We start from the raw sequence: 22,843 nt of genomic DNA on the forward strand, positions 1-22,843 counted from the left end.
TGATGTTTTATGGGTCGTCGGAAGCACGTCCCCTACACTTCGCCAAAAAAAGAAAACTCATTTATAATAACCTAGACTCTGGTTTTCCGGACTTTTTGATGCAGGTAAAGGGAGGATTCTCAAATGACCCAGATCCAGCAGAGACATCAAATTTGAGCTATGATTAACGGAAAAGCACTTTTTCACCTGTGAAATACCCTTCTGAATGTAGCAGGTCAGTCCACAGGTGGAAAGAAGCTTGGATTCCTTCTACTTTGGGGGTTTCTCCGGTTTAGATGGAAAAAAAGAGACACCAGTCATTAGAGTACTCACAAAGGCAAAACAGGGGCGGGGCGTGGCAGAGGCCGGCGCCCTGAGATACAGGGGCGGGGCTGAAGGGGGCGGGCCAGGTGGAACCGCCTATCTAGTTCTCAGCAGCTTCCCCTCCCTCACTTGGGCGGGGCTTCCATTTCGCCTGACCTCGGAAGAAAGGGGGCGGGCCCTTTGGGGCGGAAGTCGCAGTGCATTGTGGGTTCGCCGGGAGCCGCGGAGTCGAACCTGAATGAAAGTGGCGCGCCGCTGAGGACCCGGGTAGAGCTGCTGCCGTTGGGGTCCGGGCTGGTTTGCTGTGGAGCTATCGGCGAGGCGGCACAGACATGGCTTACAACAAGATCCCGCCGCGGTGGCTGAACTGTCCGCGGCGCGGTCAGCCGGTGGCAGGTACCCGGGAGGGGGCTGCGGGAGGGTTCGAATCTCACTGCGCCGGCCGGGCCTGGGGGACCGCGCGCTTGGTGGTCGCCAGTCGGGACTCCCGCAAGGCGGAGGAGTGAGGACCGGAGGTGGACCAGACGCTTCTAGAGCTTAAAGTTTGTGAACCTCTTTGTGATATTTTGGAGACTGGGTCTCGCTGTCTTGGCGAGACTTGTTTTCGGAAAGAGAGTAGCTGGGTGTGAGCCTGGAAATTGAAGGAAAGCTTAAAGAGACGCGAGGCTGGATAGCGGGGGACTTTTGGTTTTGTTATTAAAAATTGACTTTTTGCGGAATGTTGCCATCTTGAGTTTGACGTATAGTGGACTCATCCCCGAACTTGCGAGCTGGGATTATAGGCTCGGGTCACTGCTTGGCTAAAAGAACAGTGACTTCAAAGTGTACAGTTTGATAGTTTTGGACCACACACATGTATTCCAGGGAATACACATGAAATAACGGAGGCACAGTTCTCTGAATCCGTGGAGACATCGCACATGGTAACTTTAAAGGACCAGGCTCCACAGTTACCAGCAACCGGGTTAGATAGCAATTAGGAACTTTGTCTGCTGGACCTAGAAGCCAAAAACATTTTTGTGATTAAAATTGAGGAAGGAATACAAGTTCTGTTTTCACAGGATTTACTCAGCTATAGAGTAATTATCGGGCAGGTGTTTGCAAAGATCTGCTAAGTCTCCTTATCGGAGTTATGAGACATAAGCGTTTCCTTTCTCTCTTTTTAGCTATCTGAACACCAGGCAAAATACAGTGAGCTGTGGCTCCCTATTGAGGAGCTAGCTGGTACCCACACTCTCTTAGAAGCCCACACCCTTGCTTTCTGGTTGTCTTTATTCTGAGTGACTCTCTTTTTCTTTTCTTTCTTTCTTTTTTCTTTTTTTTTTTTTTGTTTTGTTTTGTATTTTTTCGACACAGGGTTTCTCTGTATAGCCCTGGCTGTCCTGGAGCTCACTTTGTAGACCAGGCTGGCCTCGAACTCAGAAATCCGCCTGCCTCTGCCTACCGAGTGCTGGGATTAAAGGCGTGTACCACGCCCGGCTTTTTCTTAACTCTTGAGCTAAAACCTGTATATTAAAACTGTAACTTTTTGTTTTAAAGCTGTGCTGGGTAACACAAAGCAGGAAGTTTTAGGATGGAGCTTATGTGAAGATTTCAGCACATATAGGAAGAAACAGTTGTGTTATGCGTGGGTCAGGATGTGGTGGTTAACTGGGTATCTTTTCTGGCGTCATTTGGAATTAAATTTAGGGAGTCTCAGAATTTTTGCCACCTTCAAAATTTCTTGCTCCCCCCTCTCTTATTTATGTTGCTTTACATTATGTGGATGTAACACTTGTATGAACACTTGTACCCATGGCAGGAGATTCCAGTAAGCACCAATTATGTGGTGACAGATAAATGGGAGTGGTGGCATTCTAAGACTAACAAGGACCCACGGGCTCTGCTGCTACAGTTCGTCTCTAGACCTGGCCATGCTGACACCAAGTCATGGCCAAGTAACTTGCTTTAAACATGAGTTTTAGGAGCGTGGGAGTTGTCTCAGTGCTGCTGTTCCAGAGAACATGAAGAGTGGCGCACAACCACCTGCAGCTCCACTTCCAGGACATCTGATTGCCTCTTCTGGCTTCTTCTAGTACCTGCATACATGTGGATTATACTCATAATTATCACATGCACACACATACATAAACCTTCAAAAAGGGGAGTTTAAACATAAAACCCATACACGTTTAAATCTCATGCTCTTGGTATGTGTTCCATTCAGTTTACCTAAAACACTTCACCTTAATATACAATTTTTTTTCTTATGTAACCCACTGTGTGGCTGCCTAGAGACTGTTTGAGCATATGGACATAGGGAAAATATTATGACAGCTTCCACATAGTAGTCTTTCTATACATTGTTGTATGAAACTTCTGTAGTCCTGTTGATCTGCTTTCTGTCATTGATGGCGTACATCCTTTAATAAATGCAAACATCATGCACTCTCACGTTGTGTGTGTTTGTATGGCTGGCCTTGAACTATGGCCAATGTAGTTTGAGGATCAGCTTTAATTCCTGATCCTGCTTCTGCTTCCGAGATGTCGGGAACAAATATGCCTGCCCTTCCCTAGAGCCCCACTTTTTAAAGGGCGCTTGAGTTGGTCAAATAGCTCCTTCTATACTCGTCAACTCCACTCTAGCTTGTCTTTTCATTCTCCCAACAGTTTTGCATTTGCAGGGTGTGGTGGGACGGACCTTTAATGCCAGCATACGAGGCAGAGGCTGGTGAATCGAGGCCAGCCTGTCCTAGGTAGTGAGTTCCAGCCAGCTGGGGCTGCATAATGAGACCCTGCCTCAAATTTAGAAAAAGAAAAAGTGAAAGTTTTAAGCTTTAACTAACTTGCAACTTACTGTTTTTTTTTTAATGAAGAAAAAGGTTTTATGTGTATATATTAAACATATTTTACAATATTGCCTAGCAGTGTATGAAATTGTTAGAAGCAGAGATTCTGCGCTTGTTTACGTTGATTCTTCTATTTTGTATTTTGTAAGCATTCCTTAAGATTTCATATGAAATCCTCAGTCAATAAAGCTATATAAACAGTTAATAAAAGTGATTGAAAGATTTTAAGCAGAGATGGTGGCATATGTGTGTAATTCCCAGCATTTAGTATTGGTGTGAGTTGAAGGCCAGTCTGGGATACAGAGTAAGACTATTTCAAAGGGGAAAAGGATAATTTAAAGCTCAGTTTAGTAGCATATACCTATAATTCTAGCATTTAGGAGGCAGAGGTAGGACCATTCTGGGTTACATAGGGAGACCCTGTCTGAAAAATAAAAAAGTTTTAAAGAAACTCAATTCCTTGAGTAAAAGAGAAAGACAATTTAAGCAAGTTGTAGTACGAGCAAGTTTTTTTTTTTTTTTTAAAAAGGAAACTTTTTTTATTCTCAGCATATTTATATGTATTTTTGGTTATAATGATGTTTTTTGATAGCTGTATTATCTTCAGTCAAGTTGACCATTCTATTGTGAATCTTTTAAGAAATATTTATTTACTTAGTGATGTTGGGATTGAACTTGGAGCCTTACACATACTCGTCAATTATACTACTGATCTGTATTCCTATCCTTCATTTATTTGTGCGTGTCTGTGTGTGTGTGTGTGTATATGTGTGAGACATGTGTAGGTCTGTGCTCAGAGGTTGGACATCTGACACATGTTGAACGTCCTTGAGAAAGGGTCTCTTCCTACACTTGGAGTTAGGTTGGGAGCCAGCAAGTCCAGGGACCCTTTGTTTTTACTTTCCCCTCAGGATTATGATACAGCTGTGGTACAACCACACCTGCTTTTTTGAAAATGTGAGATTTGAACTAAGATCCTTATACATGTAAAACAAGGATCCTTTTATTCATTGAGCCATTTCTCCAGCCTGAGCCTTTTTTGTTGTTGTTTTGGAGTGAGGAGCTTGGTCCAGTTTAGCTTTGAATTTGTGAAATTTGTGAATTCTTTTTATATTTTATTTTATTTTATTTTATTTTATTTTATTTTTTTGGTTTTTTGAGACAGGGTTTCTCGGTAGCCCTGGCTGTCCTGGAACTCACTTCGTAGACCAGGCTGGCTTCGAACTCAGAAATCTGCCTGCCTCTGCCTCCCAAGTGCTGGGATTAAAGGCATGTGCCACCACACCCTTTTTTTGAGACAAGGTATTTTTTTTTTTTTTTTTATTGAGACAATGTTCTTTTGTAATAATGTACTTTGATCATGTTCACTGGTCTGCTACTCTGTCCTTTCCCCCCTTCACTATTCTTCTTCCTTATCTTAGATAGTCCCTCTTCTACTTTTTTTTTTTTTTTTTTTTTTTTTTTGGTTTTTCGAGACAGGGTTTCTCTGTATAGCCCTGGCTGTCCTGGAGCTCACTTTGTAGACCAGGCTGGCCTCGAACTCAGAAATCCGCCTGCCTCTGCCTCCCGAGTGCTGGGATTAAAGGCGTGCGCCACCACGCCCGGCTCCCCTCTTCTACTTTTATGTTGTTGTTTTTTTAAAATCTAGAATTGCATATTATAAAAAACATTTTGGATTTGAACACCTGTTCTATGCAAGAGCTGCAAGTACTTGTAATTCCTAAGCTGTTTCTCCAGCATGATTGAATTTTAGTTTGAAGTAGGATCTCACTATGCAGCTCTGGAACTCAGATGAGGCTGGCCTTGAGCTTGCAAAGATCTGCCTGCCTGTCTCCTAAGTGCTGGGATTAGAGGTATACATCACTATGCCTGGTTCAACATTGGTACTCATTTTTTTAAAGATTTATTTATTTTATGTATGTGAGTACACTATTGCTTTTGTATTGTTTCAGTTGGAATAGTGTCCCCACTCTCTCTTTGAGACATCAAGAGACTCTACTCAGCTTCCCTTGTACTTGGGTAGGGACAAAACCAGGAGTGTTGATACACACACATCTGTAACTCCAGCAGTGGGAAAGAACAATTTGGCAAAGAGTTATCATTATTTATCATTATTTATCCTCCAGTAGTGAAGACTTTATACATAGTTAAGAGAGAGGAGGTCCAGGGCAGAACCTATAGAAAGCTGTCATCTAGAAGTTGGGTAAAGAATAAAAGAGGGATTAAAGGAATGGAGGAAGAAGGGCTGAAAGGTGTTAGTTGAGTAGGAGATAAGAGTCTGATATCCACCTGTATTCCCAGCCATCAAGAGACAGAGGCAGGAGGATCACAGATTCTGGACTAGTGTGTGCTGCATAGTGAGACCCCATTTCAGAAAACCTAAAAGCAGGGGTTGAGGGGGAGAAGAAGCCCAAACCCCATAAGTCTTGTGTTACTTACAGAAGGCAAGACAGTTTTTCAGGAAGGGCGTTGGGTACATGAAATGCTGCTGAGATGTTAAGGTGCTATAGTTGTTGACAACTGTGAAAAGTGTCTTTTCTGCCTCCCAGGATGTAAATCACTTTTGGAAGGAGAGGGATTTAAAGGTGTGGGGAGAGAATTCTAATTAGACTGCATGAGAACTCAACATTAGTTGTGAATTAGGTATATTTATGAACAGGTGAAGTCATTACAGTTTTGACTACATGTTCAAATAAATATTTGTTTTCATTTTTTTTTCCTCTGTATTTGGAGTCAGGGTTTCAATATTTAGCTCAGGATGGGATGAAACTTGATATATAGACCAGTTTGGCTGTGAACTCACAGAGCTCTGCCTGCCTCTGTGTCTTTAACTCTGGGGTTAAAGGAGTGCCCTACCATGCCTGGTGGGTTGTAGATGGGGCTCAGTAGTAGAACACTTGCCCAGGATATTTAAGGGAAGAACGAAAAAAGAAAAAAAAAAAAGAAAGAAAAAGTTGTGAGGACTGAAAATGAAGCACAGTCAGGGAGAGTGAGCTTGGGTCTTGTTCTTTTCTGGTCATGTCTGTTCAAGGTTCTAAATGTGTCTTGTGTTTCAGTGCCACTTCCTGCCTAGCTTTGGAGATACTCTGTCCGGATTGTACCGAGTATTTCCTGTGTTTTTAGTCTGCATCTTACTTCTTAGGTATAGTGTCTTGTGTCGTTCATCTTGAATGTTGTGGTCATGATCGTTCATTTTCTTCTTTATTATTTGGATGTAATAATTCCTTAGCCTTGTCTTCACTCATTGATACTTTTTCTTTCAGTTGGTCTATTGTGATGCTTTCCATTACTTTTTATTTGATCCATTGAATCTTTGAGCTTTGGGTTCTGGAGAAATGTTTCTTGTTTCTTTTTGTAAGAAATGTTTCTTGTTGCTCTTGCAGAAAACTCAGGTTCTGTTCACAGCATCCACATGGGAGCTCACAACTGTCTGTAACCTTAGTTCCAGGGGATCTGTTGCCTCTTTGTCTCCTCAGGCACTAGGCATGCATGTAGTGTACACAAATATACACAGGCAAGACACTCTTGAAATGAAATAAATCCTTAAGAAGAAACACAGACAATTGTGAATCACCACAGTTGGCTCTCTCATCAACAAAGCCGAAACTGAACTCTTGCTTGCCATTCCAGACGTTTTCATACTTTTGGATTCAGTTTGGAAGAGCTGTGCTGCCATGCTTTTTTCACGTTTCTAAGTTGTTTATGCTGTGATAAGTACAACTATTGGTGACTGGCACTTCTGTCTTCAGTTGGAGGTCTTAGCACTTTGAGGGTTCAGTCCCTATTACTGCTCAGATAGGAAGAAAACTGCTGTAATAGCAGTAACATCAAATCAAACTAAGAGAAATACAGTACACATCAACAAGACTGTATATGCTGTCAATTAGTATAAAAATATGAAGATAAAAATTGATAATGGGGCTATTGAGATGGCTCAGTTGGTAAAACTTACTGCTAAGCTTGGCTCTTTTAAGTTCAGTGTCCAGGACCTACATGGTGGGAGGACAAGAACTACAGTAAGCTGTCATCTGACCTGCACATGCAAGCTGTGTGCACACACATGCACATAAATAAATACATGTAACAAAAATAAAACAATACTGTTGTCAATTAAAACCCTTAATTACATTTATTTAATAGTAGCCAGGTGAGAGATGAGTGGTACCCGATCCCTTGAGCCCTATTATCTAGCTCTAGGCTTGCTCTTTAGTCCAGTGGAGCCTTGTGGGACCCTAAGAGCACCTGCCTCTCCATGCAAACCTTCGGGGGCCCCAAAACTAAACAGCTTGGAGCCCTGCCTCACCACCCATCCTAATTGGACCTGCCTGCCATTGAAGTAAGTCTGCCTGGGACAGCCTGCAGAGACAGGAATCTAGTATAACTGGCCACTGAGAGGCTCCATCCTGCAGCCAATGGAAAGAGATGCAGAGAACCACACCCAAACTTTAGATGGAGCTTGGGAAGTCTTAAAACTTGTGTCTATTTGATTAAAAAAAGTTGCAGTTGAGCGGGGCGTGGTGGCGGGCGGCTTTAATCCCAGCACACGGGAGGCAGAGGCCAGCCTGGTCTACAAAGTGAGTTCCAGGACAGCCAGGGCTACACAGAGAAACCCTGTCTCGAAAAACAAAACAAAAAACAAACAAACAAAAAAGTAATTGGCTATCCAGATCCATCCCCACTCCCACATGCTGAAGATTGGACCTCTAGCCTTCTGCATTCTAGGCAGTACAATATTAATATAGTTTTATCCTGTGTGAGTTCTAAGTTGAGTAGACTGAATTTTCTCTGTAGCTCAGGTAGACCTTGTGTTTCTCTCCTTGTGCCTCATCTTTCTGAATGGCTGGGGTTATTGGTTTTTATCAGCAGGCTTGGCCGGTTGTTTCATATATTTCTGAGTGTCTAAGTAAGTTGAGAAACAAGACCTGACCATTGAATTTAGCAGTGTGGTGGAATGTTCATTGTTGATTTTTGAGTTTTATAGAAAACAAAAGTTAAAAAAAATGTCATATTTGGGTGAATGGTATTTTTAAGACTAAATATTTCAGTTATTTATTGTTATTTTTCTTATTATTTGAAAATGTAAATTAGTTTAAGTAGTGGATTAGTTAGATTTCTGTCATTGTGACAAAATTTCTGAGGTAATCAACTTACAAAGAAGAGAAGTTGCAAGCTGAAGAGGTGGCTCAGTGGTTAACAGTATTGTGCTACTCGTACAGAGGACCCAGGTTTGGTTTCCAGGCCCACTTGGCAGGTTACAACTGTCTCTAACAGTTCTAAGGAGTCTGAGTCTTATTTTGAATACCTAGGGCACTAGGCACCCATGTGCAAATAAATACATGCAAGCAGACAACATGTAAAATAAAAATAAATACTTAAAAAAAGAAGAAAGGCTGTCTGGGGCTGGTGGTGTACACTTTTAGCCAATCCCACCTACTCAGGAGGCTGGTCACATGCCCAAGGCTAGCCTGAGTAACATAATAACCCTGTCTCGAAATTAAAAACAAAACCAGACAGGGTTGGGGAATGCAGCTCATTGTTAGAACACCTCACTAATATGCACAAAATCCTAAATATAGTCTGTAGCACCACAAAAAGGGTAGGAGTGGTTTTTTTTTTTTTTTTTTTGTATTTTGTTGATAGGTTCTTGCTGTATAGCCAGGTTGGCCTAGAACTTCTGACGTCCTCAGGGCTGGTAGTGCAGGCCTGTACTGCCGTGTAGGTGAGGGAAGAATCTGGTTCTGGTTCATAATTTATTTGAGAAGTTGCAGACTGTGGTCACATGGCCCTGACCCTTTGGGCTTCAGTCAGATAAGTCAGAACGCCATGAAGAGGATATGGTGGAACAAACTTATCCTCTTGGTGGTCAGAAGGTAAAGAGGAAAGGTCCGAAATCAAGTTACAGCCTTTAAGGATATGCTTCACCCAGGGACTTCCTTCAACTAGACACCTTCTGCTAGTGTTTCTGCTAATTCCTAGTAACTCAGTAAGTTAAGAATCTATGGATGAGTGAATCTGTTGATGAAGTCAGAGCTCTTATTATCCAGTTACCTCCCAGAAGTTGTGTCTGGCACCAAACAAAACATATGTCTTTAGCAAGAGATTTTGGTTAATATCATCTTAACATGATAACAGCTTCCCCATGATCTTTCCAAAGATGTGGGTAAGCTTCAAAGATGGATATACTTAAGAACCCCCACATATGACTAGGGCTGGGGATGTAGTAGAGTACTTACCTAGTATGCACAGATGCCTGGTTTTTAGCCCTAACATTACATTAGGATCAGTTCTGTTGGGGGAACACCAATTCTGAAAACTGAGGTAGGAGAACCAAGAGTTCAGGGTTATCCCCAACTACATAGCAAGTTTGAGTCTAAACTCAAACTTGAAACAGAGTTTCAAATTACGACAAATAAACAAAACAACAACAAAAAGGAAACCCCCCAAATTCCAAAGCCATGTAATTAGAAACTTAAAATAAGTGAGTTAAACTGGATGCATTGGTATGTACGTGTAATTCCAGCTATTGGGAGACTGAGATACTACATGAGACACTTCCTGGGTAGATGGGGACAAATGTTTACTCACCCCAGATAGGGAAATGACAATAGACCGAGAAGTAAGGATGCTTCCAAAATCCAACTTGGTGAGCCAGTGAGTTTCATCGAGGTTATTGCTTACAGGACCAGATGGCCAGTGGTTTAAAGCTTAAAGTTTAAAGAGTCTTTAAAAGAAAAAAAAAACAAACAGATTTCTTTATGTTTTATTTATGTGTATGTATGTATGCCTGCATAAGTTTATGTACACCATGTGTGTGCAGAGTTTGTAGAGGCCAGAAGGATCCCCTGGAGCTGGAGTCACATTCACTTGTGAATCACTGTATGGGTGCTGGGAACTAAACCCAGCTCCTCTGCGAAAACAATAAGTGCTCTTAACTGCTAAGCCATCTCTTAAGCCCCAAGTTTAGATTCTTTATGGAAGTTTCATTCATTGGTAATTCTCCTTTGTTCATATCATCAAATTTTAGAATTAATTCAAAATAATTTGTGTTTTAAGGTAGTCTTCTTTTAAAATACTGTTTAGAGTGAAGGTATATTAGGAGTAGTTGCATTTTTAATTTTGTTTTTCCTTTTAAGCTATTAAATAAGTGAGGGTGGGGTGTGGTTCAATTAGTATGACTTGCTTACCATCAGGAAGCCCTGGGTCCCATACCAGTACTACATACAGCTAGGCATGGCGGTACAAAAGAATCAGAATACTTTTTTCCCTAGACAGGGTTTCTTTGTGTAGCCCTGGCTGTCCTGGAACTAGCTCTGTAGACCAGGCTGGCCGTGAATTCAGAAACCTGCTTGCCTCTGTCTCCCGAGTGCCAGAAAAGCATGCATCACCACCGCCCAGCCGAGAATCAGCAATTTAAGGTCATCCTCAGGTACACATTGAGTCTGAGGCCAGCCTGGGATATGTGAGACTGTGCCTTATTATTTTAAGAAGGCAGCTTTGGAATGGCAAATTACAGAATTTTAGTCCCTTAAATAATGAAAATTATTATCCACCTTAATGTTTAGGAAGATTCTTACCTCTGAAGACGATGCTGGGGCCAAGATATGATAGTCAAGTTGCTGAAGAAAACCGGTTCCATCCCAGTATGCTCTCAAATTATCTAAAGAGCCTGAAGGTAAGAAGCAGAGCTCTTTGCTACTCCTGTAGTCTTCCCGTCTTGGTTTTGTTTTAGGGCTTTTCTGTAAGTGAGAGGTATTATGTGTACACATGGACACAGAGGCCAGAAGACAGTCTTGGGTATGGTCCTCAGGCACCAGTCACCTTTTGTTTTTGAAATAAGATTTTTTATCGATAGATTCCTTTCATATATGTATGTATTTTTGGATGCTTCTACAGTAGTAGACTTCCATATGATTTTTGAAATGGCCTTTAGTGTTAGTTGTCTCTCCCTATATTCCTTCCTTTTCTCTTTTCTCCCCTCTTCCTCCCCATTTAATTCTCCTGTTCTAGTTTCTCTTTTATTTCTCCGTAACACTATACTCTTATCTCCCCTTCTTTGGGAGGGTCTTTCCTCACTGGTCCCTTACTAGGTACCTAATCTCTGTGGTTATTCAGACTGTAGCAAACATAGTGAAAGCTTAAAACAAATAACCACGTTATAAGAGAACAACATACAATAGTTGTCTTTTTTGGGTTTGGGTTACCTTCCTCATGCTGAATTCTAGCTCCATCTATTTACCTGCCAATTTCATTTTTTAAATAGCTGAATAACATTCCATTGTGTAATTGTACCACATTTTCATGATTTACTCATCAATCATGGACATATAAGCTATTTCCAGTTTCTAACTATTTATGAATAGAACAGCATTGAATGTGGATGAGTAAGTCCCTGTAATAGGATGGAGAGTTCTTCAGCTAGATGCTTAAGAGTTGTAAGGTAGAGTGATTCCCAGATTCCTGAGGAATTGCCACATTGATTTCTATAGGGACTGTTCTAGTTTGCATTACCCCAGCAGTGAATAAGTATCCCCCTTTCCCAGTATTCTCAACAGCATTTGTTTATTGACCTTGGCCATTCTGACTTGGGAAACATGAAATCTCAAATTCATTTTAATTTGCATTTCCCTAATGACTAAGGATGTTGAACATTTCTTTTACTGTTTCTAGGACATTTTTATTTTATCTTTTGAAAACTTTATTCTTAATTCTGTACCCCATTTTTTCCCTGTTCCGTAGCCCACTTCTCTGTCCTGAATGATAGCATTCTTTACCACAGCCCTTCAGCTTCATGAGGTCCCATTTATTAACTGTTATTCTTGGTGCCTGTGCTGTTGGTGTCCTGTTAAGAACATTCTTTTCTGTGTAAATGAGTTCAAGCCTATTTCCTACTTTTTCTTCTATTAGATTTAGGGTACAAGGTCTGTGTTGAGGTTCTTAATCCATTTTGAGTTGAGTTTTGTGCAGGGTAATAACTATGGATCTATTTGCATTCTCTTACGTGTGACTATTTATTGATGATGCTGTCTTTTCTCCTTTGTATATTTTTGGCTTCTTTGTTAAACAAAAATCAGATTTCTATTGGTATGTAGAAATATGTCTGGGTCTTCAATTCCATTGTTCAATGTGTTTGTTTTAATGACAATACCATGCTGTTTTTATTACAATAGCTCTGTAGTACATTTTGAGGTAGAAGATGGTATTAACTCAAGGAGTGCTTTTATTCAGGATTGTTTTAGTTACCCAGTTTCTTTTCTTTTTTCTTTGTTTTTTTTTTTTTTTTTTTCATTTGTATATGTTTGTATGTGTGTGTTTCCAAATGAAATTGAAGATTGTTTTTTCAATTTCTGTGAAAAATTGTGTTGGAATTTTGGTGGAGATTGTATTGAATATGTAGACTGTTTTGGTAGGATGGCCACTTTCATAATATTAATTCTTCTGATCCATGAACTCGGGAGATCTTTCCATCTTCTGATGTCTTCCTAATTTTCTTTCTTCAGTGTCATAAAATTTTAATTGTACAAGTTTTTCACTCGCTTGATTTATGTGTGTGTGTGCGTCCGCACACACACTCAGACACAGACACACTCACACACACTCACACCCACACACACATTTTGAAGATACTGTGAAAGGTGCCGTTTCCCTGATTTCTTTCTCAGTATATCTGTCATTTTTATATAGGAAGGTTGCTGATATTTTGTGAGTTAATTTTGTATACTGCTACTTTGCTGAAGTGTTTCAGCAGTGAACGTTTCCTGGTGGAATCTTTAGGATTTTTTATCTATTAAATCATATCTCCTGCAAATAAAGACACCTTACTTCTCTCTTTCCATGTGTTATCCCTAGATCTCCTTCAGTTGTCTTATTGCTCTAGTGAAGACTTTCCAGTGCTATATGGAATAGGTGTGGAGAGAGTGTCTTGTTCCTAGTTTTAGTGGAAATGTTTTCAGTTTCTCTCTGTTTATGTTGATACTGGTTGTTGGCTTACTATATGTCCTTTTTTTGTTGTTTTTAAATCCCATGTACACAGGGTTTCTCTGTGTGTCCCTGACCAATCTGGAACTTCTTGTAGACCAGGCTGCCCTTGAATTTAGAGATTTGCCTGCCTCTGCCTCAAGTGCTGGGGTTTGTATGTCCCTTTTATCACTTGACTCTTCTGGCTGTTATCCTGAAAGGAACATTGGATGTTGTCAGAAGCCTTTTCTGCACCTGAGGAAATGATCATGTGGCTCTGTGTTTCTGTTGCTTTAAATGGTGCACTTAACACTCATAGATTTGTACCAAAGGTATTACCCAATCCACTTTCAGTTGCCTTGGTTATATTTTCTTGTTATTCTTACAGATTATGTATAATAGAATGTTGTGGAGGATACGTGAACTTTTTCTGTGGCTTAGTTCAGGAATAAATTTCTTCTCTTTCCCCTCTATTCATTTTTTTTTTAAATTTATTTTGTGGATTTTTTTGGACAGGGTCTCATGTGACTCAGTCTGTTCCTACAGTTGCTATATAGCTGAGAATAACCTTGAAATCTTGTTGCCCCTGTGTCCACATCCCCTGTACTGGGCTTCAGAACAACATTAAACAAAACAAAATGAAACAAACCATTTAGATTATACATGCTTCTCGATTTTATTGAAAATGAAGTTAGGATTTTAATTTATTTTCAAACCCTTATCTTGTTTCTTTCTGATATCCAGGAAGAGAGATATACGTGCAGAGGGCAGAGGTTGATGTCTGATGTCTCCCTCTGTCAGTCTCCAACTTATTTTTTTGAGACAAGGTCCTTCACTGAACCTGGAGCTTGCTGCTTTGGCTAGACTTAGCTGGACAACAAAGCCCCGAGGATCGTCCTGTGTCCACCTCCCAGCCCGGGGATTACAGGTGTGTTACCACACCTGCCTTTTCAAGTGGGTGCTAGGGATCCGAACTCAGGTTCTCACGCTTGCACAGCAAGCACTTTGCCCACTGAGCCATCTCCTCAGCTTGGGAATTGCATAAAAGAACTGCCTGAGAGTCTGTTTTCATCCCCTCACCCCACTGTGTAGCCCTGGCTGTCCTAGAACTTGCTCTGTAGACTAGGCTAGCCTCAAACTCAAGAGTTCTGCCTGCCTCTGGCTCACGAGTGCTGGGATTGAAGGTGTGTGTTAGCACACTTGGCTTCTATTTTTGTTTTTTACTGTGCTTCTTTAAAAGAATAGTGTATTTTCATAAAATAGAAGAATTAATTATGTAGAAAAACATATTTGTGGCATAAATGGCTTCTTACATTTTTAAAAAAGATTTACTTATTACTATAAGTACACTGTAACTGTCAGAAGAAGGCATCAGATCTCATTATAGGTGGTTGTGAGCCACCATGTGGTTGCTGGGATTTGAACTCAGGCCCTTCGGAAGAGCAGTCAGTGCTCTTAACCGCTGAGCCATCTCTCCAGCCCGTTTTAAGGCTGAAATATAGTATAGTGACTAGATAAACATAGGAGTTGTGGTGGCTACTTCAAACCTGGGGTGATTTGTGCCTGGAGCTAGAGCTGTGCTCTTTCAGAATAATGCAGTTTGCTTCTGAGCTTCCGGCCTCAAGATACAGATTTATATATAGATATCAATGTCAGAAATTTATACCAGAGATAGCGAGAAATGTGGCCATGTTTTCCTTGTTGAATTCACATTTGGAATGTTGAGAGTGGGAATCTGTTTTGATTATACTTTCTGTCCTCCTTAGCTTAGGGTTATTTTCCAGTGCCTGCTTAGATCTTATGTCTGAAATGCTTAGATTCTTAGTTTAGAAGGTACTTCTCATCGGTAGCTGTTTGGTAGCAGTGAGCATGCAGTGTCTCTCGGTGGGGTGGATGAGCTCTAGGCTTGACTCATCTTGTTTGGAATAACTGTAGTAACTAGCAAATCTGCTTTTTTTTAAAGGTTAAAATGAGCTTGTTGGTGGATCTGACAAATACTTCAAGGTTCTATGACAGAAATGACATAGAAAAAGAAGGAATCAAGTATATCAAACTTCAGTGTAAAGGGTAAGATGTAAGTTATTGAGAGTGAAAGCTTTCATTGAGGATTGGATGTCTTTTCAAAGCAACTTCTTTTTGTGTTCTCAGACATGGCGAATGCCCCACCACTGAGAATACTGAGACATTCATTCGCCTGTGTGAGAGGTTTAATGAAAGAAGCCCACCTGAACTTATAGGTATGTTGGTTTCCTTAGGACAGTCCTGTTGTTTTTATTTTTGTTTGTTTGTTCTTTTGTTATAGAAATTCACAAATATAAGTAAAGCCCCATATGTAGTAAAATGAAACCCTATACACTCAGTAATACTATTTTGCTGATATTTTAATCTTTCCACTAATTTTTAGTACTTATTTTTGTTACTAGTTTTAATTAATTAACTAATTGATGTGTATATGTTTATATGAGTGTGTGTGTATTTGTAGAGGTCAAGTCAGGAGGTCTCTCACTAACCTAGAACACATCAATTTGGCTGGAGTAGCTGGCCACCGAGCAGGGAGCTGCCTGTTTTTATCCCCTAGTGCTGAGGTTAGAGATGTGTGCTGTACCCAGCTTTTATCTTGGTGCTGGGGATCTGTCTGCACTCATGCCTGTGTGGCAGGGAATTTTCTGACTGATGCATCTTCCCTGCTGTTTTTGGTATATTTTAAAGGAAATCATAGATGTCATGCCATTTCATTGTTTGAGTGTCTCTAATTGTTAAGGCATTTTGGTTTTTATATAATCACCATGCAATTAGTATATGGAAGAAAATACTTACAAGTTCCTTAATATCCACTAAAACCAGTCCTCTTTTGGATTTCCTCACTTCATCTAAATTATCTTTTTAAGTTTTGGTGTTTTGGGACAGAGTGTGGGATGACCTCTGGTCTTCACATACATATACACAAAAGAAAAAGAAAGAAAAAAATCTGTACCAACTAGATATTTCCTGAGCCATCTGCACAATATTCCTGTTTAAAGTGCTAGCATGGATCAGGAAATGAGTTTAGTTATGTTTCAAGTCTAAATTCATGGGGTATATAATAAACAGGTGGAGCATCCATAATCTGAAAATCCCAAATCCAATCCAAAATGCTTTTTTTTTTTTTTGGTTTTTCGAGACAAGGTTTCTCTGTGTAGCTCTGGCTGTCCTAGAACTCACTCTGTAGACCAGGCTGGCCTTGAACTCAGAAATCAGCCTGCCTCTGCCTCCAAGTGCTGGGATTAAAGGCGTGCGCCACCACTGCCCGGCTCCAAAATGCTTTGAAACCATAAATTTTTTGAATATAGTTATGTCACCACAAATAGGAAATTCCATATTTTGAAACTGTGGTTAAAGTTTTGTAAGAGTTCTACAATATTACTTTCAGGCTAGGTTTATATGAAACATAAACATAAAACATGTTTAGATGTGAATTCTATCCCCAGAATAAATTTTCAAAAATGGGAGGAAAAAAAAAAACCCTTCAAGACTTAAACCACTTTGTTCTCAAATAGTGCGTATAAGCTGTGACTGATACCGTGGGAAAGCAAGCAGAGAAATTTAGGGTGTAGAATATTTTACAAGAAAATGACTTGGTGCAGGGCGTGGTGGCGCACGCCTTTAATCTCAGCACTCGGGAGGCAGAGGCAGAGGCAGGCGGATTTCTGAGTTCGAGGCCAGCCTGGTCTACAAAGTGAGTTCCAAGATAGCCAGGGCTACACAGAGAAACCCTGTCTCGAAAAACCAAAAAAAAAAAAAAAAAAAAAAAAAGACTTGTTTCTTTAAGAAACTTTTAAAATAGCTTGAAGAAAGAGAAAACTAGAGAGACAAGATACAACAACAAAATTTCATATGTGAACATTGTTAGATTGTGCTTTGAGAAACTAACTTTAGAAAGGCTTTGTTGGCCTGGGTACAGTGTTGTGCTATTTTAATTCAGGAGGCAGAAGCAGGGTTATTGCTGTGAGTTTGAGGCATAGCATTGGCTAGCTAAGTCTACATAAAGAGACCCTGTCTAAAAAAAAAAAAAACAAAACAAAACAAAAAAAAAATGCTGACTGTAAGTACAGATAGATTGTCAGGCTTGAAGCCAAGTGCCTTTACCCTCGGACCTGTTGTGACACGTCACTGGCCTCCAGAGGGTCTCTTTGAACTGCATTTGGCATTTACTTTCCTAGGATATCCCATGCCACTGATCCATTTATAGTTTGCCATATGTGCTTTCTGATTACTGTTTTTACACTTGAACATATTCCTTCTAGCTGTACTTTCTTTGTTATCCTTATTTATTGAGAATTATTCATATAAAAGATTTTATTAATATTAATGATTATGCTATAGAGGTAGAAATGATTGATTTTGCTCAACTAGTAGTCATTTTAAGTAACAAAAACACTTTTGTAGAGAAATCTTATTTGTAGAAATGAGATGAAAATGATATTGCTTTATTCAGGTTTTTGAGACAGGCTCTTTGTAGCCTATACTGGCCTGGAACTCAGGATCATTTGTTTCTGTTTCCTGAGGACTGGAGTTATGAGAATGCACCATAGTGCAGGAGGTTGAACTCAGTGCCTAAATATTCCACCTTAGGTGTTGAGCATGCGTTTATACTTTGTGTGTGTGCGTCCACATTTGCCACAGCAAGTATGTGGGGGTCAGAGGGTATTTTCAGGAGTTGGTTCTCTCCTTCTACCACGTGGATTATGGAGACTAAATTCTGGCTGACAGGCTTTGTGAAAAACACCTTTTCCTGATGAACCATCTTGCCACTGCCTACCTTTAAAATTAGGATGTAGCTTTGTGCCCTAGACGTCCTCATACTCACCACACTCCTGCTCCATTCTCCTAAATAGTCAGATTAGTCTTGTGGGGCACCACACCTGGCTTCTGTGAGAGTGCATTTTGAGCTGATCTGGCAGTAATGTTTATGTTAATAATGTCCATAGAACTTTTCATTACTATTTTAAAAACTCTGGTATTTTGTTTTGTGATAATAGACATGGTCATAGATCCTGGAGTGCCATCACTCTTGGACTAGTCCTGCCTCAGCATCTCAAGTGCTGGAGTGAAAAGTGGGATGAAATGCAAAACTGTTCAATGAGCACTTCCACTCCCTTACCCTCCCTTTCTCTCTCTCTCTGTCTCCCACCTTCTTTCTTTCCTTTTGAGACAGGGCCTTCTGTAGCCTTGCTTGCTGTGTAGCTGAGATGACCTTGAACTTCTGATCCTCCTCCTTCTATTTCCTAATGCTTTGATTACAGGGTGTATCACTATGCCCAGGAAGATGATCTTGAATATATTCTGAAAGAGTTTAAGAAAAAATAAATTTATTTTTTAATTTTTATTTTTACGATTCTTTTCTTGTAAAAATTTATTTAAAAATAGTAGAAGCCCCATGTGAAGATACTCAGTTGGTTTGTAAAGCACTTTCAAATTAGTGCCCTCCAATTAGTCAATCAGTTATCTGCAGCAATCTTTGTGTTCTATTGCTGTGAAGTGACACTATGTCCATGGCAACTCTACTGTCAAGGAAAACATTTAATTGGGGCTGACTTTCAGGTTCAGTGGTTTAGTACATTATTGTCATGGTGGAATCATGGCAGCATGCAGGCAGACAGTGCTGGAGAGGTAGCTGAGAGTCGTACATCTGGATCCATAGGCAGCAGAGAGAGACACTGGGCCTTCTTGACCTTCTGAAACTTCAAAGGCCACTCCTAGTGACACACCTACTCCAAAAGGCAACACCTTCTAATCTCGTTAAATAATACCACTCCCTGTGAACCTGTGGGGGCAGATTTGTTCAGGCTACCACACTTAGTTGATTACAGTCAACTATTGTCAATCCTCCAATCCTTAAATGACGTTATACACACTTTTTTTCCCAGTCTGGTTTAGACTTTCTTTTCCAGTAGTTTGACTGCATTTCACATTGATCATAAGGAAGGCTGGAAACACTAGACCAAAGTTTCTGGGATATAGGTGTCCTGTATTTGTGTGTCTTTCCTTTCTGAGTTGTGTGTTTGAAACTCAAAATCTTGAAAAATTTTAACAACAAATTTTAGACAGTAGAGAGTTTAAACTAACAAACCAGTGTATTATTTTTGAATTTCTGTCTAGTGCTCTGTTAGGTTCTAAGCAACCTAAATTGACAAACTGTAGCTGTCCAGCAGCCATGGATGAACTGAGTATACCTGAAAGAGGGGCTGGAAATGAAAAAGGAACAGGGTGCGAGAGAAAGATGAACCCAAGACAGAGTTTCTGATCAAGGCTCAAAGTTTCATATTTAGCACTGTGTTTATAGGGAGAGCCCACAGAGCCATCCTTTGTTTCAGCTGGATTGTGTTGCAAAGCTAGCTCAGTAGGCAATCTACTCCTGTAGGAAATTGCAGGTGTGGCAAGGCGGAAGACTCCACCTGGGTTCATAAGACCCAACAAACTATTAAGTTATAAGGAATATTTTGAGTTTTAAAAATGTATGAATATGTAGTGTACTTAAATAATTGAAATGTTTTAAGGGCAAGTTGTCATTTTAAAACTGTGTGGCATTTGAAGTGATTTAGTTTAATACAAAATTCCTTTCTCTTCTAGGTGTTCACTGCACCCATGGCTTCAACCGTACTGGTTTCCTTATATGTGCCTTTTTGGTGGAAAAAATGGATTGGAGGTATATTATATAGTATTATTATAGTGGAAGAAGATGCATGTAACAATTGCTGATGCTTATAAACCCTATAGCTGATGTTTTCACTTTTCCATGCTTTTCTTGTATTTTGGAATCATCAGAGATTGGATCTTCCAATGTTTGGATTTATATTCAGCTTTGGAAACATCTGTTGTTTTCCTTTAAAATTTGTCTTTTCTAGCTGTTCAGAACTAGGGAAAGCTTTAATGCTCTATGAAGGAAGCATTAATCTGTTTAAATAAGTCTTGTCTTTATTGAGCATGCCATTTGTGGATTATATTTTCAGATTTTGAAGGATTATTAGATTCTCAATTACTTGAAATTTCTATGAGAGTAGGATACTGCTAACAGAATTTTCTTACTCCCACTCTAGGTTCATTGTTTATGTTTCTAAAACCTTTTACCCATTAGGTCCTTTTTTGGAATGCAGTCAGGCAAACACACATCTGATTGTGTTCTTTCTGATATACTCAGTGGGTATTTACTTTGTGTAGTTTTCAGCTTTGGCCTTTCAGAGTACTGTGCACAGTAGCATCAGTCTTGGCTAGTGGTTAGTGCTCTTGCAAGATGTGTACTCTTGGTGCCTTGGTCTGTTGGTGGTTCCTGATAAACCATTGTGTTAACTTGCTGTTTACATTTTCTTGACCCAAGTTTTCTTTTGGAGACCTTAACCTTCAATATTTTATTAAAATTCCTTTCATTGGCTATCCATGTCCGTTGTAAGCACTCATGGCAATGGTCTTTAGACATTATAGTATACCATATATTAGAATGTACCCTGTACGCCGGGTGTGGTGGCGCACACCTTTAATCCCAGCGCTTGGGAGGCAGAGGCAGGCAGATTTCTGAGTTCGAGGCCAGCCTGGTCTATGAGTTCCAGGACAGCCAGAGCTACACAGAGAAACCATGTCTCGAAAAAACCAAAAAAACAAAAAAAAACAAAAAAACAAAACCCCAAAAAGAATGTACCATGTGTTATACTGGACTATATATTATAGTGGGCCATGTAGTGTAGTGGGTGATATATGCGTAACATATGTTACAACTTACCATGGGCATGTGTTTGTAGAATCAGTTTATCATTGATTGAAAGTTTTGCAGGTGAAGAAAGACTTTGATTTGTCTGTTTTATAAGCCAGTTATACTTCTTGGGGTACCTTGAGTATGAGTTAATAATTGATAAGTCTACATAAATGGACGCTAGTGAGAAAATGATTGTTTTCCATAGTATTGAAGCAGCAGTTGCTACATTTGCCCAAGCCAGACCACCAGGAATCTACAAGGGTGATTATTTGAAGGAACTTTTTCGTCGCTATGGAGATATAGAAGAAGCACCACCACCACCTGTATTGCCAGATTGGTGTTTTGAAGATGAGGATGAAGAAGATGAGGATGAAGATGGAAAAAAGGACTCAGAACCAGGGTCAAGTGCATCCTTTAGTAAAAGGAGAAAAGAGCGGTTAAAACTGGTAATGTTCACAAATACTACAATATTCTTTTACAATTATTTTAAGTTATATTTATTTATTTATTTATTTATTTATTTATTTATTTATTTATTTATTTATTTATTTATTTATTTATTGGATGTGCATGCTTGAATGCCGTGGTGTGGAAATGACACAGCATGCTTGTGGAGGTCAGGACAACTTGTGGGAGTCAGTTCTCTTTTCTTACTATGTATGTTTGGATTCTGGGGGTCAAACTCACGTTGTCAGGCAAACTGCAAGTTCCCTTATCTGCTGAGTCATCGTGGTGGCTCCCAAATATCATGCTGCTCTATATTTTGTTTAAACTTATTGTGGGATATTGGCTCCGTATTAGTTAGGGTTTCCATTGCTGTGAAGAGACACTATGACCAAGGCATCTCTTATAAAGGACATTTTATTGGGGCTGGCTTACAGGTTCTGAGGCTCAGTCCATTATCATCATGACAGGAAACCACGCAGTCCAAGCAGTCATGATGCTGGAGGTGCTAAGAGTTATCTTCATTCAAAGGAAGCCAGGAGCAGACTGTCTTCCAGGCAGCTAGGAGGAAGGTCTCAAAGCCCAACCCCACGGTGACATACTTTGTCCAACAAAGCCACATCTGTTCCAACAAGGATACACCTCCTAATAATGCCACTCCCTCGGCCAAGCATATTCAGACCACCACAGGCTATATTTCTGTTACTTTTCTCTCTCTGTCTCTCTGTCTCTCTGCCTCTCTGTATATGTGTATGTATGTGTGAAGAGCATAATAATGGCATCTGGTTTTATGAAACTAACTTTGGTTCTACCTCAACCCATTAAGTAACTCTTGATCTCATGAGGCAGGTGTGGCGGGATCTCACTGTGAAGTCCAGGCTGGTCTCAAATTTCCAATCCTCCTGTTAAAGCCTTCTGGGTGCTGAGATAGGTTATAGACATGTCCCACTATATCTCACTTTTTAAACTTTAGCTACAAATCGGACTTTAAAAATTTGTCTTACAAAATTATTTATTTTTTGGGTGGAGGGGCTTTGCATATAATGGTGGGAGTCACAGGACACCTTGTGTGACTCATTCCTCCCAACCATGATGTGGGTTCTGACAACTCAGGTTGTCAGGCTTGGCAACAAGTGTCTACCTGCTTAGCCACCTTGCAGCCCAGCAGTCTTAAAAAAACTAGAGGTATGAAGTTTTATTCTGGCTTTGTTTCTTATATAAATGAAAGAACTCTTAGATATTATGTTGAGATTAGCTTATAGTGTTATAATAATAAACTTGGCATATTACTTAATAACCAGTGAGAATGTTTTTACAAAATAGTCACACAGTTAATGTAACTATTCCCTGCCATAGGTGGTGTTTTCTTTGTACTAGATACAATTTATAAGACTTCTACTTCTCTAGTCAACTTTTCTTAATCTTCTAACAATAAAAGTCTAGTGAAATACTAGGAGTTGGATTGTGGCTACAAATACTTGCCAAGCATGCGTGCAAATTGGGATCATTCTCTAGCACTGCACAAGTGGTGCATAGTGAAGCACGCTGACTCCAGGGCTCAGGAGTTCAAAGCCACTCTCTGCTACAT

At 40.0% G+C, this 22,843-nt stretch overlaps 1 protein-coding gene across 7 annotated transcripts in view; it reads left to right on the top strand.

The window, feature by feature from the left end:
• Positions 1-474: 474 nt before the first annotated feature.
• Rngtt (RNA guanylyltransferase and 5'-phosphatase) overlaps positions 475-22,843 on the top strand; it is a 192,315-nt gene continuing 169,946 nt past the window's right edge. For 3 of the 7 annotated variants that reach the window (XM_006537889.4, XM_006537890.3, XM_011250015.2), the window contains exons 1-6: positions 475-699; positions 10,694-10,803; positions 15,049-15,152; positions 15,234-15,322; positions 19,695-19,770; positions 21,017-21,257. In XM_006537889.4, the coding sequence (XP_006537952.1) occupies positions 636-699; positions 10,694-10,803; positions 15,049-15,152; positions 15,234-15,322; positions 19,695-19,770; positions 21,017-21,257 (684 nt within the window). In that variant the 5' untranslated portion in view covers positions 475-635. Of the gene's footprint in view, positions 700-10,693; positions 10,804-13,829; positions 14,014-15,048; positions 15,153-15,233; positions 15,323-19,694; positions 19,771-21,016; positions 21,258-22,843 lie in introns of all 7 variants that reach the window. The other 4 variants (XM_017320189.2, XM_030253517.1, NM_011884.3 and 1 more) reach the window with 2 other exon arrangements.

The sequence above is a fragment of the Mus musculus genome, chromosome 4 (genome assembly GCF_000001635.26).
Source record: "Mus musculus strain C57BL/6J chromosome 4, GRCm38.p6 C57BL/6J".
Classification (NCBI taxonomy): domain Eukaryota; kingdom Metazoa; phylum Chordata; class Mammalia; order Rodentia; family Muridae; genus Mus; species Mus musculus.